Genomic DNA, 18954 nt, shown 5'->3' on the forward strand with positions numbered 1-18954 from the left:
TGGTTCATGATCAGTGTGGGCATGTGACAAGGTTATGTGATGTCCCCATGGTTGTTCAATATATATATATATATATATGGATGGGGTGATGAGAGAAGTAAAAACACAAGTAATGGAGAGAGGGATGGCATTGGTAATGAATGGTGATGGATGTAATATCTCAGATTTGTTGTATGCTGATGATGAAGTGCCACTTGCAAATACTGGACAAGAGCTTGGTAGACTAGTACAGAGTTTTGTAGATGTCTGTGAGCATTGTGCCTTGAGAGTAAATAAGGAAAAGAGTAAAGTGATGGTTATTAAGGGAGAAGGTTTCTCCCAGTGTGGTATTACACTGAATGGAGAGAGACTGGAATTGGTGAGAGAGTTCAAATATCTGGGTACAGTGATAGAAAAGAGAGGAGAATGTGCAGAAGAAGTGAAAAGTGGAGTGACACAAGGAAGGAAAGTAGCTGGTGCTATGAAGGCCTTGATAAGAAACAGAGGCTTGAGTGTCGCAGCTGCACAAGGCTTATGTGAAGGAGTGTTAGTGCCAACTTTAACATATGGATGTGAGACTATGGTGTGGCATGAAAATGAAAAGTCAGGAGTAAGAGCAGTGGAGATGGGACTGCTGAGGAATGTATGTGGAGTACAGAGAATGGAAAGGATACGGAATGATGTGATTCGTGAAAGATGCAGAGTGAGTTATTCTGTGGATGCCAGAATCAGTGAGAGTGTACTGAGATGGTATGGTCATGTGAAGAAAATAGATACAATAGAGTGGTGAAAAAGGAATATCTGAGCGAATCTGAAGGAGGGAGGAGGTGAGGTAGGCCAAGGAGAAGGTGGAGGCATATGGTGGATGAGTGTGTGAGGAAGAGAGGTATGGAAGTCAGTGAGGCTTAAGGACTGACAAGAGATGAAGCTGGCTGGATGTATTTTGTGTGGAGAAGTACATAACCAGGCAGTTGGAACCTCTTTTTAATGTGACATTGTTCAGATTGGCCCAGTCAGATAGGTATATGTAAGGCTACAGAATGTGATGAAATTTCTTGTGGCCTATCTGATGGAGTCAGGATTTTGAGGGCTTGAATGATGATGTAATGGGAGCATGGCCCATTGAAATGGACAGGCTTTGACTGTCTAGATGTTACTGCTCCTCACCCTGCCCTGGGGTGGGAAAGGAGGTTCGGATGATGATTTTGATGATGATGCTTCACAGGCAGGATTGGATGTAGCAGAGAAAGATAGATTTTGGGATGATTTAATACGTGTAGTGGGTGGTATGCGGGATGATGAGATAGTGATTTTGGGAGGGGACTTAAATGGTCACGTAGGTGAAGCAGCGCAAGGTTATGAAGGAGTGCATGGGGGATGTGCGTACGGTATAAGTAATGCAGAAGGGGAAAGGATACTCGAGTTTGGGGAGGCAACGGACATGATTGTGTGCAACACATATTTTAGGAAAAGAGACAGTAGGTTAATTACATATGAGTCTGGGGGAAATAGCAGTCAGATAGATTATTTTCTGGTTAGGAGGGCCGATAGGAAGTTAGTGAGGGATGTTAAAGTTACAGGAAGTGAGGAGTGTGTGCAGCAGCACAAACTATTGATTTGTGATATGGTACTTAAAGAACAAGTGATGAAAAAGAGGACTTATGTACCTAGGAGGAAAATATGGAAGCTGAAAAACCAAGTAGTAAGGGATGCCTTCTATAGCGAGTTGAGGAGAGTGGTGGCTGAACAGGGAGCTGTAGACAGAGGTGTAAATGAACAGTACAGAGCCCTCAAGAACAATTTCTTGAGAATTACTGATGTAACATGCGGTTGGACAAGATGACCACCAAGGCATAAAGTAACTTTGTGGTGGGATGAAGATGTAGAAGCTGCAATTAAGGAGAAAAGAAGACTTTTCCGGGAATGGAAGAAGGGTGGTAGCAAAGAGGAATATTTGGCTGCCAAGTGGAGGGCTAGAAGAGAGGTATACAGGGCAAAGTCTGAGTCACAGAGACTATTACTTGATAACCTAAATCATGGGGAAAGGAAAAATATGGTATTTAGGGTGGCAGGTCAGGTGAAGAGGGATAATCGGGATATTATAGATGAGCAGTGTGTGAAGAATGAAGGAAGGATAATGGTGAACAGTGAGCATATTAAAGATGCTTGGAGAGAGCATTATAACCGGTTGTTGAATGAGGAGTTTGACTGGGACAGGGAAGGTTTGGAGCCAGCAGATCCAGTGTCTGGCCCTTGGCCTTTGATTGATGCTGCTACTGTGAGCGAGGCAATAGGCAGGATGAAGGTGGGGAAGGCAGCAGGTGTGTCTGGGTTGACTGCCGAAATGATGAAGGCCTCAGGTGATATAGGGGTGAGGTTAGTCACTGACCTGATAAATAGGATTATTTATGAGTGTGTTGTCCCAGATGATTGGCTGAAGAGTGTAATTGTAAATGTGTATAAAGGGAAGGGTGATGCCCTGGAAAGAGGAGATTATAGAGGTATAAAGCTTTTAGATCAGATAATGAAGGTAATGGAGAGAGTTTTAGAAGGTATGATTAGAGAAAGAGTGAATATTGATGAGATGCAGTTTGGGTTTATGCCAGGTAGGGGGACCACTGATGCTATATTCATTGTTCGACAGCATCAGGAAAAATATATTGGTAGGAGAAGGGATCTTTATTTTGTTTTTGTTGATTTGGAAAAAGCCTTTGACAGAGTCCCTAGAGAGGTGGTGAAGTGGGCAATGAGAAAGCTTGGCTTGGAGGAGTGGCTGGTTAGGGTGGTTATGGCTATGTATGTGGGTGCTCACACCCAGGTAAGAGTGAATGGAGATTTGAGTGATGAGTTTTCTGTGAATGTTGGTGTGCATTAGGGGTCAGTCTTGAGTCCCATGTTGTTTATCATGGTACTTGAAGCCCTTTCACTTGACTTTAGAAACGGACTCCCATGGGAGTTGTTGTATGCTGATGATTTGGTGTTGATTGCAGAGAACGAAAGGTAGGCGGAGGAAGGGCTTAGGAAGTGGAGAGATGGTATGGGGCACAAGGGTTTAAGGGTAAATGCAGATAAAACAAAAGTGATGATATCTAGGGTTGGTGGCGGTACTGTCAAAAACGAGGGAGAGTGGCCATGTGCAGTTTGCCACAAGGGCGTTGGAAGTAATTCCATCTTGTGCGGTGTGTGTGATAAATGGGTGCATAAGAGATGTAGTGGTATCAGAGGCAGACTGCGAGATAATGCTGATTTTATGTGTACAGCGTGCCGAGGTGAGCTGGTGGAGATTGTCAGACGTGAAAGGATTGAACTTGCTGGTGAATCTCTTGAGTGTGTGGAAGAGTTTTGTTATTTGGGAGGGATGTTGTGTGCTGGAGGTGGGGCTGGAGCTGCCTCTGTGGCTAGGGTGAGAAGTGGTTGAAAGAAGTTCAGGGAGCTCTTGCCTCTCCTGACATTGAGAGGACTCTCCCTACGTGCTAAGGGGTCTTTGTATGGAGCATGTGTTAGGAATGTAATGCTGTATGGCAGTGAGACCTGGGCAGTGAAGGAGGAAGATATTCGCCGGCTCAGACACACAGAAATGACAATGATTAGGTGGATGTGTAGTGCGTCCCTGTGTCCAAGACCTGGAGGGGCTGGGTTTACGATGGAAGAGTTGAGAGGTAGGATGGGACTGGAGTGTATTGGTGTTGTGATGAGGAGAGGTAGATTGAGATGGTTTGGACGTGTAGAGAGGATGGGGGATGATAATTGAGTGAGGAAGGTGAGAAGTGTTAATACTGGGGGTGGGGTTATGAGGGGTAGACCGAGAATGACATGGGACGAGGTCATTAAGTGTGACCTCAGGGTTAAGGGACTGAACAGGGAGGCTGCAATGGATCGTGCAGCATGGAGAGCCGCCATTAGGTGACCAAGGCCGACACATGCAAGCATGTTGGAGCCTTTAAAAGCAAAACAAAACAAAACGATGGTGACTGGACCTTGATTTTTTCCCTTCATGTTCAGGCAAATTAAAGTAAATTATGTCATTACTGCAATAGTTTGTAAAATCTAATCTGGTATACCATTGCAGTTTCTTTGGAAAATGATATATTCCCTGAATTTTTATTAGAACAAGTAAAAACACATTCTAATATAACTAACCTGAAGTAGGTAGACTGGCTTGGTGTAAGGATGGATGCAAGGCTGGTAGAAATACCTACCACCTCTTGGCATAGTCCTCTTGCCACACCTTCACTTTTTGTTGCTGCTGCAGCTGCTTCTCTTCCAACAGAAATCCCTCAAGTCATTTCCAGACACCACTTGCACCACACCATTATCACCATCAGTATCCATAGCGTGCTCATGAGGTCCAGCTGGAGGCAACTGGTTAGGCATAATGAAGCAGCAAGTGATTAAGAGTTTATTTGTGGTTGTTCACTCTCTTTCTGTCTTTCTAAGTCACTGTAGTAATGCACAGCTCTCAATGTTTGCAGTCACTTCGGCCCTCTTCTGTAATTATACCTTGCGGGAAAATATATATAGGGTATATACTGTATTTTAGAATTTTGTCAGTAGAGTGGATTGTATTTAAAACATTCAAACTGTATGACTCTTCATTTTGACTTTCTCTTGGGGTGGTGACTATATATTATCAAGGCTATGTTTGGCTGTAAATCTTTCCATTACAGCCCTCAGAGCTGCCAGCTCTGCCTCTGCCTCGTTAGTCACCCCCATGGGCTCTTTTGCAGACACTGACTCCCCACCTGGCAGCCTTTTTGTAGATTCTGTCTCCTCTTACACAGCTGTGTGCAGGCACTGCATTACTGTTTCAGCCAGAGGAGTGCAGAGGGGGGGTTTTTAGCTTGAAAGTTTTCCAGAAATTGGTTACATTGATAAGATTTGCACTAATATTGTTGTTAATAGAACATGCAACATTTTCAACTTCATTACTCTCTTTTTCATCTTATCCAGTACATATACTGTTAGGGTTAGGATCATCTGTGTCTAAGTCTCAGAAATCATCACTGACTGTGGAGAGAACGAAAAGTTCTAGGCTGAGTCTGTTAGAGCATGATGGTGGCCATGCAGCTGGCTTTAGTAGATTTATTTATTTATTTATTTTTTCCCAGAAACTTCCTGGTTGATCAGCTTCATTAAGGAAATTTTCCTTGGAGGTAACATAGCACAGACACAAGGATGCCGATCTATGTAGAAGGTAGGGTGTCCTGATGCATTTTCAACCAGAAGAAGGATTTTAAAGGGAACTCCCAGTTCCTGACACTTCCTATGTGCCTCTGCCACAATGTGCAGACCAATTCAGTCAGACACTTCTTGTTGTCCACCAATACCCGAATCCTCCATATTCTGTAGGTAGCTAAAGCAATGAGGATACTTGACAGAAGTCAACAGTGAGAGCAATGGAAATGAGTTATTTGAGAGGAACATGTGGAGTCACATGGAGAGACAAGCTGACAAATGAGGAAGTGAAGGAGCATCGTGGTGTGGACGTGATAAAAAGTATTAGGAGAAACACATCGAGGTGGTTTTGCTATGTGAAGAGGATGGAGAGTGAGAGGCTGACAAAGAGAGTGTATGTGAGTGAGGTGGAGGGGGGGGAGGGGGGGAGAGGCCAAGGATGAGATGGAGGGTTGGAGTGGAGAGGTATATGAGAGAGGGGAGTGAGCTTGGAGCAGGGCAATGAAATGGTAGGGGACAGGGCAACATGGAGGCTATTTGTTTGTGGCCACCCGTTATGGGATTAAGGCGTCTGGCAATAGATAGATAGTATTTTACAGCAGACTTCATATTGTGTGTTCCAGAGTGGTCAGCGGTTAACATTCAATAAATGTGACTTCTTGGCCTGACATCTCTTAGTTTGGTGTTGTGCCTGGAAATGTGCATTTAAATGGGCATTGCCTTCCCAAATGGCAGTTTCATCAAGGTTATACCTCTGGTGAGTGGTGTACCATTTTTTCTCACTCGCTGCCTTTAAAATCCAAGGGAACTTGGCTGCCACACTCTTATCTTTAACACACAGCTGCTTGCCTATGATGTTTGCCCATTTCAAGCCATTTTTCTTGATGAATGAATAGAACCAACAGGGCACCTTAAATCCCGGAGATTCTTGGCTGAGATTTAAGGTTGCAAATCAGATGAAGAGGGAAAATAAGAATATCATAGGAGAACAGTGTGTGTGTGTGAGAAGAATGATGAAGGAAAAGTAGTGGTGGACAGTAAGGATATTAAAGATACATGGAGACAGCATTATAATTGACTGCTGAGTGAAGAATTTGACTGGAACAGGGAAAGTTTGGAGTCTGCAGATTTAGTATTTGACCCTTGCCCTTTGATTAATGCTGTCACTCTGAGGAGGACATTACGCAGGATGCAGTTGGGGAAGGCAGCAAGTGTGTCTGGGTTGACAGCTGAAATGTTGAAGGCCTCAGGAGGTGTAGGAGTGGGTTTAATTGCTGATTTGATAAAGTCAGTATTTTTTATTATACATTGGTGTGCCGTCCCGGATGACTTGCTGAAGAGGATGATTTTAAATGTGCATAAGGAGAAAGGTGATGTCCTGCAAGGAGGAATTTATAGAGGCATAAAACTTTGACCAGATAATGAAGGTAATGATAAGAGAATGAGTGAATATTGATGAGATGAAGTTTGGGTTTATGCGAAGCAAAGGGACCTCTGATGCCACTCTAATTATATGACAGCTTGAGGAAAAATATAGGAATATAAAGGAAACACTACTTTGTTTTTGTAGATTTGGAGAATGCCTTTGGCAGAGTCCCTAAGGTGAAGACGATGAGAAAGTTTGGGATCGATGAGTGGCTAGTTAGAGTGGTTATGGCTATGTATGAGGATGCTTGCACCCAGGTGAGAGTGAATGGAGATTTGAGTGTTGAGTTTTCCATGAATGTTGGCATGCATCAGGGGTCAGTCTTGAGCCTCTTATTGTTTGTCATGGTGCTTGAATCTTTCTCACGTGAGTACAAAAATGGTCTCCCATGGGAGATAATGTATGCTGATGACTTAGTTTTGATTGTAGAGAATGAAAAGGCGGTAGAGGAAGTGTTTAGAAAATGGAATAGTGGCAGGGGGGAATGGGGCACAAGAGTTTGAGAGTAAATGTGGATAAAATAAAAGTGATGATATCTAGGGCTGGTGGCAGTACTTTCAAAGCAGAGGTAGTGTGGCCATGTGCAGTTTGCCACAAGGGTGTGAGAAGTAACTCCATCATATGCAGTGTTTGTGATAAGTGGGTGCTTAAGAGACGTAGGGGTATTAGAAATCGGCTGTGAAATAATGCCGATTTTGTGTGTTTGTTGTGTCAGGGAGGGTATGTAGAGACTGTCATGTGTACAAGGATTGAGCTTGCTAGAGGGTCTTTTGAGTGTGTGGAAGAGTTTCGTTATTTGAAGGACATGCTATGTGCTGGAGATGGGACTGGAACTAGCTCTGTGGCTAGGGTAAGGAGTGGTTGGAGGAAGTTCAGGGAGCTATTGCCTCACCTAACATTGAGAGGGCTCTCTTTCTGTACAAAGAGATCTTTGTATTCGGCATATGGTAGGTGTGTAATGCCGTATGATAGTGAGATGTGGAGAGTCAAAGGAGAGGAAATTCCTAGGCTCATATGTACAGAATTGGCAATGATTAGATGGATGTGTAGTGCATCTTTGAATACAAGGCCTGGGGGATCTAGGCTTGTGATTGAAGAGTTGAGAGAAAGGATGGGATTTGAATGTACTGATGTTGTGATGATGAGGGTTATATAAGGTCTGCCCCAAAAGAAAACGAACTTTTCAAAAAAACAAATTTATTGCTTTACTTACAATTTCATCAGACTTATCTCCTTCAAAACACTCCCCTCCACTGTGCATACAACATTCCCAAATTTTTTTCGGTCCAGGAATGCATCCTGGAATGCATTTTCAGGGATAGTATGCTTCCCATGATGAGTTTTCTTCTGTCTCATTTGCCGTCTGAGGTTGGTGACCTTTCAAGATGGATTTCAATTTTGGGAACAAAATAAAAGTCAGTAGGGGTCAAATCTGGAAAGTAGGGCGGCTGGAGGTTGATAGTCACATGTTTTGTCAAAAAGTCAGATAAGGAGCGACACATGAGCAGGTGCCTTGTCGTGTTGCAGCATCCAGGTTTTGTGTCCACGTTCAGGCCACTTCTTTCACACTGCCATCCTCAAATGCTTCAGGACATCCAAGTAAAGCTCTTTATTTACTGTCTGACCATGTGGAGCAAACTTATGATGAATAACACCCTTCCATTTAGAAGAGATGATCAACATCATCTTCACATTTGAGTGAAAGATGTACTCCCCCCTGATGACGATGTTTGACCATTCCAACATTGAGCCGTACACCCACATTTCATCATCTGTTATGATATTTTTCAGAAAGTTTTCATCGAATTCGAACAGTCAAACAGCTCATGACTAATTGTGACATGGTTCTCTTTCTGCTCATCTATCAGCAGACCTGGCACAAATTTTGTGGCAGCATGGTACATCTTCAGTTTTTCAGTTAAAATATTGTGGGACAAACTTTTACAGATGCCTACTTCCTTGGAAGCTTCATGGACAGTCAGGTGACAATTTTCACAGTTTTCAATCACAGCAGGTATTTTCTCAATGTGATTGTCGTCTGGTGACATGGAAGGGTATCCAGATTTGGGATTGTCTTCAGTGGATGTTCTTCCTGATTTGAACTGCTGGAACCACTAGTGACATTGTGTCTGGCTCAAAGAATCCTCCCCAAAAGCTTGTTGGAACATGTGAAAAGTCTCCATAAAAGTTTTTCCCAGTTTGAAGTACAGTTTCATACAAACATGTTGCTCTTCAAGATCCTTCATTGTTCATCTTGCAATAGATTGCAAAGTGCACTAAATACATGTTCACCGAACCACATGTACCTTGATGACTAAGCGATGTGGTGTGGTGTGGCTAGTGGTAAGACTAAAGCTCAAGTCGCCGTTACACAGTGCTCCCGTCACAAACATGCTGTGCCAGCTTGCTGGTATGCTGTTTGCATACCGGTAGGTTGGTTTCATGTTGGACACATATTGAGATGGTTTAAGCATGTTGAGAGGATGGAGGATAACAGTTGGGTGCTGAAGGTGAGAATTGTGAATGTCAGGGTAGGGTTGCGATAGGCAGACCGAAAAGGACCTGGGATGAAGTTATAGAGTGTGACCTCAGGGCTAATGGACTGAATAGGGAAGCTGTTAGAGATAAGTCAACATGGAAAGCTGCCATTAGGTGACCAGGGTTGACGCATGCACACGTGTTGGAGCCTTTATTAATGATACCATGCAATACAGTTGTGTTATTAATAGATTTTATTGTATACCAGCATTGGTCGTCACTCCAAGAGCCTGGACATGGAAAAGAAGGTATGTGGGTACTGCTATGGTCGTTTTGAACTGATTGACAACATCCACACACCAGCATCAGGAAACCATACCTCATCAGCATCCTCCACTGGCCCTGCACGCACTCCCAAAACTCCTGGAGCATTTGCACTCTTTGTAAAGGAAAATTATGGGTCAGTGAAACGATCTGGGAGTGCAATGAAGCATGCTGATGTCATGAAGGCTCTCAGTGCACAGTTCAGCAAAATGAAGGCAGCTGGACTATCAACGTAGTTGCTGGAAGTTTTTGTTCGGGGGAGTGTATGATTACATTTTAAATCACAAAGTGGAATGGAAGCTCCCAATTTATAGATAGTTTCCAAAGAACATTTTTTCGATTGAATGTGTTTGTCAATCTTATATTGTAGCTGACCACATTGTGCAATGTGGAGTGCAAGCTAATCACACCTAATTACCACAGACACATCATAAAACAGTAACTGTCAAAGATTAGGGACTTGCATTCCTTTTTACAGTTTAAGGTTCAAGCATATGGCCCTTAGTTTTGTACTGTAACTCACTTTCTCATGCATTTCATATCATTAGAGACCTCATTTGCTTTCTTATATTACATGTATTTTCCATTGAGATACCTTACATTAGAGTCATATATAATGTTGTAGTACTTGCTATCCTGTTCTGAAGTGATCATGTATTACTTAGTAATATAAGAGAATACTTATTTCAGCGATCATTTTTTCCTACTTTGTAAATGTGTTGCAGTGCAGCAGTTTAAGCAGAATAGCATGTTATACATGCCCCATACTGTAGACTGTGTTCAGTATGCCACAAAGTGGTAGTGTTGTAGAATAGCACAAATTTTTTACTTCAGCTACGCAACACAAGTGATAAATGTAGATCAGAGATGTAATCAAATGTGTGATAATTACTACTGGTGTGAGTTATGTGATAATGCCTTAACTTTCTCATGGTCTGGATAACTGTAGTATTTTATTTTAACTAATTTTTAGGTTATTTTATTCAGCTGAGAGTGGACCATACAAGCTTGAGTGTGCCAATATTGTCACCATTAGGTATAACTCTGCTACTGTATTTTGTGTTAGGTACTATGTCTATCTACTCATATAGCCAGATGCCTTAATCCTGTAAGGGGTGGCCACAAACAAATTGCCTCCTGTCCTCTGTCATTTGTCTGCCCTCCCTTCAACCCACAGTCCCTTCTGTCATATATCTTTCTCCACTCCTTCTCTCCATCTCATCTGTGGTCTTCCCCTCTCCCACTCCACCTCACTCACATACACTTTTGTAGCCAGTCTCTCATTCTCCGTCTTTTCCACATGGCCAGACCATTTCAGAGTACTGTATCTCTCCTAACACTCAGTCACATCCACATCAACACTGCAATACTCCTTCAATTTATCATTTGTCCATCTGGCTCTCCCTGTTACTGCACATGCTTCTCTCAAATAAGTCATTTCCACTGCTCTCATTCTTTACTTGTACCCTCCAACAGGGTTCAAGTGTCACTTCTGTACATCAGAGTGGTTATTACAATACTGTCATGCAGTAACTTTCTTACTTCCATACTCACTTCCCTATTCCTCATGACTACATTCAGTGAATCAGCAACCTTCCTTCCCTACTGTACCCTTTCATGCACATCATCCTCTAAACTTTCATCTTTACCCATTATCACACTAGTTAAATACTTGAATTCTCACACATTTTCCATTTGCGCATTTTGAAATTTCTTTGATATTAATGCCAGATATTATTTGGTTTTGAGTGAAAAAGAGGCGCCTAAGAATAGTTATCAATTGTTATGAAAAAATGTGAGTAGACTACAGATACACCAGCCCCTCAACATTTGTGGCATTCCTTAAACCTTCAGGAATGTAGAATTTTACAAATAACTTGTTTGCTCTCCGTGTCTTATTTTAATAGTCATCACACTCTAGGCAGGAGTTTCCAAGTGTGAACCATCCAGTCTTATCTCCCTTTATGTTAATCAGATGGCCTTCCACATAATGTCCAACCTTAAATTTGGCTTCTGCATCTAAATATGTATATATGTACTGTTATGTAACGGATGTAAAATCCTGATACTGATTATTCTTCATCATCATCATCATCCAGTCCTACGTTGCCCCACGAGGAACGTAGGAGCCCTGGGCTAGGGAAGTTGGTCCTGGCATTTAAGATGAGGGTGACCAGCCTCACTCATCCCTGAGTGGCATTACGTGAACAATAAACCCCAACCATCCCTTGTTGGATATAAACCTTCACCGGCTCAGTCCGATTGGCGCTCTGTAATTATCCACTAAACTACCAGGTGCCAAAATTTGGTTATGTGGTTACCACCCAGCATAGTAAATGGTTTTCTGGTGTACAGGAAACCATTTGGCTTGTCACTCAGTGTAGAGTATTGATTTAAAAAAAAAAAAAAAAAAAAAAAAATAGGCATATGAAATATTGTTTCTAACATTCATCGAAAGAAAAATGTACAATACACTTCACATCTGAAAGGACCTGGAGTTCGTCTATACATGTATATTTGTCTGTAGCCAGTTGCCTTAATCCTGTAATGGATGGCCACAAACAAGTCAGCTATATGTCACCCTGTCCCTTGCATTATGCCGCTGTCTCCCCAACTCACACCCCCCTCTTTCATATACCTCTCCACTCTATCCCTGCATCTCACCCTCAGTCTCCCTCTCCCTCCCCCTCTCTCCATCTTACTCACATACACTCTCCTTGTTAGTCTTTCATTCACCATCTTCTCCATGTGGCCAAACCACCTCAGTGTGTTTCTCCTAATGCTTTCTATTACATCCACATTCACACAACAAATCTCCTTCACTTCCTCATTTGTAAGTCTGTCTTTCCATGTAACTCCACATGGAGTTTGTGGAGAAAGAAGAAAATCTTTAACTGTCCAGTTTGAAAAGTCAGCCAAACAGCACATTTCTAACATTCTCTTCATATTAAATTGAATATTACAGCAGAGCTAGCAGTTTCTTAAGTACAGCTTTTTAATACTTGTCCACAAAGTATTCGTTACTGAATAAGTGAAATTGCATATTTTCCACTGTACCATCACCAAAGTAGTGAAAGTAGTGATGGAGTGTTTTATATGATTACAGTAGCATAAATGCAGAAAAAAATGTCAACATATGGCAACTTTCACTCATCTGGAGGCTGCCAGGCCTTAAGTGTATGTGTATGTCCATGTGCAAAATTTTGATGTCATGACCAGCTGGATCCATGCCTGGTGTCACATAAAATATTTTTGTCATAGCAATATGAATTACATAAGATAATAATCATTCATCATTATCATCATCATCATCATCATCATCCAGACCTCCCTTCCCACTGTAGGGCAGGGTGAGGAGTAGCAATGTCCAGACAGCCAAAGTTTGCTCAGTCCAATGGGTCACGCTTCCATTTACTTATCATTCAAGCCTCTGGAATCCTGGCTGTATCTGATACGCCAGGATTCCGGGGTCACTCATCATTCAAGCTCCCAGAATCCTGGCTGTATGATATGCCAGGATTCCGGGGTCACTCATCATTCAAGCTCCTGGAATCCTGTCGTATCAGATAGGAATAATCAGAATGCAGAATATTCTGTTGCTTGGGGAGGAATAAGAATTATGCATGACAGTGCTCAATGCTTGGAGAAAATTGTTGGTTAACAACTGCTAGTGGTTGCAGATAACCAAGTGCTGCCAGGATGCTGCTCCTTGCATCCTCACATGCACATAGCCACTCATTACACTGTTTGCTAAACAAATATCTGTGTAACATTATCTTGTAATAAACATGAGAACTTCAGTGAAATACGTTGTAAGGGTGGATTTGTGTTGTATGTAATGACATGTTTGGTGGCACTGTGATGCCAGACAGACTGGCTCCTGTCTCTCTGACTTGAATACGCAGATTACTGCACTAATGACCACACATACACCCTTGCATTACTGTGTAGGAATGTGTATACATGCATATTCTTTACACAGCTCATTCACCTGACACAGTTTCACTGAATCTCTCTTGCTGCAGCACCAGTGCCCCACCACCCCCACACACACAGAAAACCAAGCAATAATTTGCAAATATGGTAAGTTTAAATGCAGAGTAAAATGACACCATACTAATCTCTCTCTCTCTCTTTCGTGTCATTTACGTAAATCAGAAACATTGCTGGTGGTAACACCGAGCCCTGTGGGACTCAACTTGTTACTTCCCTCCATCCAGACATCCTGTCTTTATATTACTGTCCACATTTGTCTGTCTTGCAAGAAGTCTTATCCACTCTAAGAGGTTCCCCTTCAGTCCTATATGTTCTAGTTTCCACATTAGTCACTTGTAGAGTACCTTGTCAAAGGCTTTCTCCAAATCTAAATTCACACAGTCCACCCAACTCTCTCTCTCCTGTAGCACATTTATCATCCTTGAGTAGAAGCTCAACAAGTAGGAAACACACGACCTTCCACTTCTGAATACAAACTGACTTTCTGCCAAAATGTCCATCCCCTCCAGATATCTTATCCATCTGTCTTTCAGGATACTCTTACACAGTTTTGTGACCATGCTGGTTGGGAACACTGGTCTGTAATTCAGGGGTTCTTCCATGTTCCTTCCCTTATAAATTGGTACCACATTGGCTGTCTTCCACTCCCAAGGCACTTTACCTTCTTCCAGAGAACACACAATTGAACCGTGAATTTTTTCTGCCAGTTGCCCTCTGCATTCCTTTAGTATCCAATTAGAGATCTTGTCTGGTCCTGTGGCCTTCCTCACATCTTGAGTTTCCAGTAATTTGTATGCTTCTTGCACTTCAACACTACATTTCTAGTCACTCCCTACTTCTCCACAAAATCACTTTCTCTAGTGAAGACTGATTGGAAGCATTTGTTCACTATTTCAGCTTGCACAACTGCATGTTTATAGACATTTCCTTCTACTTTCAGCTTATTGATTCCTTCCTTTTGTTTCAGTTTGCCATTAACAAACCTGTAAAACAATTTAGATTCTTGCATACATTTGTCAACTATACCTTTTTCAAAGTTTCTTTCTCTATGTATTCTTGTATAGTCATTTCTAGTTTTTTGTATATTCTTCCTTTGTTCTGTCATTACCTCTTTCTACAGTTGGTCCTGTGAATGTTGAGGTACTGATGCACACTTTGGTTTATAGCTGTATTTTATATTATTTGATGTCATTGAAACCAGAATGCATAGTCAGTCAGAAACCATTTTTGTGCAGTACCACATACAGTAGACCATCAATTTACGTGGGACCAACATGTCCTAAATGCGTTTTGCATGGAAAGGTATAGCCTGACCCAGACCAGAAAATGTAGGGGAAAAAAAGCAGTTTGTGTGGGAACATCCCAGAAGTTGGCCCTTGTCCACAACGAGATTCAAAGGTTCCATGCAGTGACATGCCAGTATGACCATCAAACTTGGCCAACTTAGCTCTAGAGGAGTTAGAGGTATCATACTGGTCATTCTGGCCAACTTAGCTCTAGAAGAGTTAGATGTACCACATTGGTCATTCCTCCCTCTCTAGCCCCTCAACATCAGATAACCCCCTCCCCGACGCCCAAGTATCGTTCCAACCCCTGTCATGGTAAGTGATCACCACTTACTGTATTTACTGCTTTGTACACTAATTAATACCTTTTTATGCCAAGTGATGTTCCTAGAGATTGTATGTGTACTACAGTGAATGTTAGGTGTGATCAGGAGAGGTAAATATTTTTTAAGAGGACCAAGGGAGGGATCAGGAAAATTTTAGAAATTCACCATACCAGTGAGCCATGTAACACGGGTTTCAGTGGCTCGATTTGCATATTTTTATTAGAATGGTAATATTCCAAGATTCATTAGCAGCACAAATGGAGGGTCTTCTGTTCAGTAAGGTTTACATTTTTGTTTTTTCAAAACTAATTAGTAAGTCATTTGATATTAATGGTTCGAGGCTCATATTTTAGAAAATTCAGTGCATTATACAGTCAAATCTTGGTGGTCACCTATGCAGTTCTGTGGCCCTGGAAGTATTGTTTAAACAAGAGGGAAAGAACTGGGAGAGGGTGAAGTGCAGGAAGATTAGTTAAGAATAAGAAACAGGTATTGTTGGAAGTGGACTGGAGTCACCGGACAAGGTTTGGTTGATAGACTGGACTGAGTAAAGATTGATTAAGAGGGAGAGAAAGTGTCAGAAAGAACTGAGAATCTGTTGGCTAGGTGAGTGGTCAGACTGGGCAAGGATTAAAGGGAGGGTTAAGAATGCAGTCATTGGTAAAGACCACTGGAAAAATTGGTTGTGAATTGAATGATAAGAACTGGTCATGTACTGACACACACACACACACGCACGCGCGCAAGCACGCACACACGCACTCTCTCTCTCTCTCTCTCTCTCTCTCTCTCTCTCTCTCTCTCTCTCTCTATCTCTCTCTCTCCCCCCCACCGAGTGCCCCTATTGTTGGTCAAGTAAGACTCATTGAAGTTGAACTATTTGTTTATGTTGACAAGTGAAGTGAGACAGATCCAAAGTAAGTAAACTTAGCCCTAAGCAAGGCACCAATCGTGGACCCCGAACCTTAGCAAAGTTTTAGTTACTCTTTCATTTGTTGCAGATTGAATGAAATACAGTTTAAGTTTTTTGAGCAGCATTAAGCAAATTGGAATGCATATAAATTTCTACATTTTGTGGCCATATGATGCTATATGATTTAGAACCTTTTATGATGGACCCCTCCCTTCAATTAATACGTCTCTTGAGTCTTGGAGGGGATTTGCTGTACAGATTTGTAAAGTTCGGCAAAAATTGCAAATTGGATGGATAGTTACTAAGATGCAGATTTTATATTTTAAGTAGAATAGTCAACATACTAAGATGGTGCAGGTACCATACCACAGTGAATGCAGGTGTGGAAGAGTGAAAATAAAGCCTTTGTACTCTCTTCACATTAAGTAGGCTTAACATTATGCCAGTTCTCCATCTCAAATGCTGAGCTGTAGCAAAAGGTTAATGCTAGAATATGACATGGGCCAGAAAGAAGTGTCACTGAAAAGATCAGCAGCATAGTATTGTTTTATGCAGTGAGTGAACTATGTGTCAGTATAGGCTGCAAAATTATGAAAATCTCCAGGTTATAGTGAATGAACCTTGAGAGTGTAGGAAAATATAAATTTTAGATAAATATAGAAAATAAGTGTAAATCAGTATAGATTGTGTAAGAAACCCACAGGTAGTGCAGTGAATTGTACACAGTATATGGTGCTCCCATATGCAGAAATTAACTTGTAAATCTATTTATCTATTGCCAGACTCCTTAATCTCATATGGGGTGGCCACAAACAGATCACCTCCACGTCGCTCTGTCCCCCGCCATTTCACTGCCCTGGTCCCAATTCACATCCCCCTCTCTCATATACCTCTCCACTCCATCCTTTCATCTCATCCTTGGCCTCCCCCTCCCTCTTTCCCCCTCCACCTCACTCACATACACTCTTCTCATCAGTCTCTCACTCTCCATCCTCTCCACATGGCCAAACCACCTCAGTGTGTTTCTTCTAACGCTTCCTGTCACATCCACGTCCACGCCACAGTGCTCCTTCACTTCCTTATTTGTCAGTCTGTCTCTCCATGTGACGCCACAGGTTCCTTTCAGATAACTCATTTCCACTGCTCTCACTCGTGACTTGTGTCCCTCCAACAATGTCCAAGCTTCATTTCCATACGTCAGAGTTGGTATCACAGTACTGTCATGTAGTAACTTTTTCCCTTCCATGCTCACTTCCCTGTTTCTTATCGCTGCTTTCAAGGAACCAGCAACCTTTCTTCCTTGTTGTGCCCTTTCAAGCACATCACCCTCCAGACTTCCATCCTTACTCATCATGCTACCCAAGTACTTAAACATACTCAGATTTTCCATTTCCTCATCATCCAACCTCACTGTACATTCACTGACCTCACTTCTCTCAAAGACCATAACTTTACCCTTCCCTACATTCACCTTTAGATTCCGTTTCTTACACGCTTTCCCAAACTCATCCACCAAGCCTTGCAGCTTGTAAATGCTGGTGTAAAAATTGTAAATATAAATACAGTTAGTGTAAGGAAGAAGCCTCAATGGTGCAGTGTGTGTTCGATATATGGTGTTTCTATATGCAAAAACTAGTGTCACAGTGATTAAGTGAAAAGAGGGAAAAATAAACACAAATCCACTTAAATTTAGTCCAAGAAAAGAGTCACTAGTATAACAATGGTGCTGACATCTGTAATAGTATTGTAAATAAATGTAAATGTAGAAAAGTGGTAGGTGGTGGTGACCATCATCCACTCACTTGATGAAGTGCTCCCTACTTCTTCCTCCGTCTATATCGTTCTTTTTCTGTGTCTGCCCTCCTCTCTTCCTATTTCTCTCATCATTCCTGTCACTTTTCATTACTCTTCTTTCCTTTTCAGGTGGCTTTACTTTGAGCGACAAGCCTGATGGTTTCCTGTAAGCCAGGAAACCATTTACAGTGCTGGATGGTAACCATTTAACCAATCCATGTGGGTTCCTTACTTGTCAGCAAGTGGATTGGCAGAGGGTTAGTGTCCCTCCCCATAAAACAAATAACACAAAGACAAATGGCCACCCCTTATGGAATTATGGCATCTGGCTGTAGATAGATACAGTGGATAGAGAAATAGGAGTGGCAAGGGATGTCAGAATCAATTTTATAATAAGACCAGTAGTGGAGTAAACATGTGAGAAGGAAAAAGAGACAATTATGGCATTTATGAATCAGAAAAAAAGCATGTAGTAGGGTGAATAAGGAATGATATTGGAAGGTATTATGTATTTATGATGTAGATAGAAAACTGTTGGATGCAACAGAGAAATTTTATGTTCATAGGGAAGCATGTATAAGGGTAGGTGGATATCTGAGTTAATGTATATTATCAGTGTTGCAGTGAGAGAAGGGCATGAAAAGAAAACCATCTTTTGTACCAAAGTGAAGATCATCTTCATCCGGACCTCCTTTCCCACCCTAGGGCAGGATGAGGTGTAGCAACATTCAGACAGCCCAAATTTGCCCAGTACAATGGGCCACGCTTCCATTCACTCATCATTCAAGCCCCTGGAATCCTGGCTCTGTCTGATACACCAAAAAACTTTCACCACATTCTGCAGCTTCACATAAACACATCCAATAGAGTCAGTCCGTATATTGTCACGTTAGAAAGGGGTGCCAAGTCCCCGATCTTGCACTTCTCACAACATTCATCCAGCTAGCTGGATCTCTTGTCAGTCCCCTAGCCTCACTGACTTGCATACCTCTGTTCCTCACAGACTTATCCACCATATCCCTCCACCTTCTCCTTGGCCTACCTCACCTTCCACCTCCTTCAGATTCATTCAGGTACAGTATACCTTTTTCACCACTCAGTTGTTATCCATTCTCTCCATACGACCATACCATCTCAGTACACTCTGATTCTGGTGTCCACAGACTTCCTCACTCTGCATCTTTCATGAATCATATTATTTTGTATCCCATCCACTCTCTGTACTCCACATACATTCCTCAGCAGTCCCATTTCCAC

General features: G+C 42.0%; 1 protein-coding gene across 1 annotated transcript in view; it reads left to right on the forward strand.

Annotated features, from left to right (window-relative positions):
* Window positions 1-9618, forward strand: part of LOC145413636 (uncharacterized) — a 64951-nt gene extending 55333 nt beyond the window's left edge. Inside the window, exon 6 of the mRNA XM_080283297.1 lies at window positions 9327-9618. Coding sequence (XP_080139423.1) covers window positions 9327-9618 — 292 coding nt within the window. The remainder of the gene's footprint in view (window positions 1-9326) is intronic.
* Window positions 9619-18954: the final 9336 nt, after the last annotated feature.

The sequence above is a fragment of the Coenobita brevimanus genome, chromosome 97, assembly GCF_032717465.1.
Source record: "Coenobita brevimanus isolate Jiangsu-jjx chromosome 97, ASM3271746v2, whole genome shotgun sequence".
Classification (NCBI taxonomy): Eukaryota; Metazoa; Arthropoda; class Malacostraca; order Decapoda; family Coenobitidae; genus Coenobita; species Coenobita brevimanus.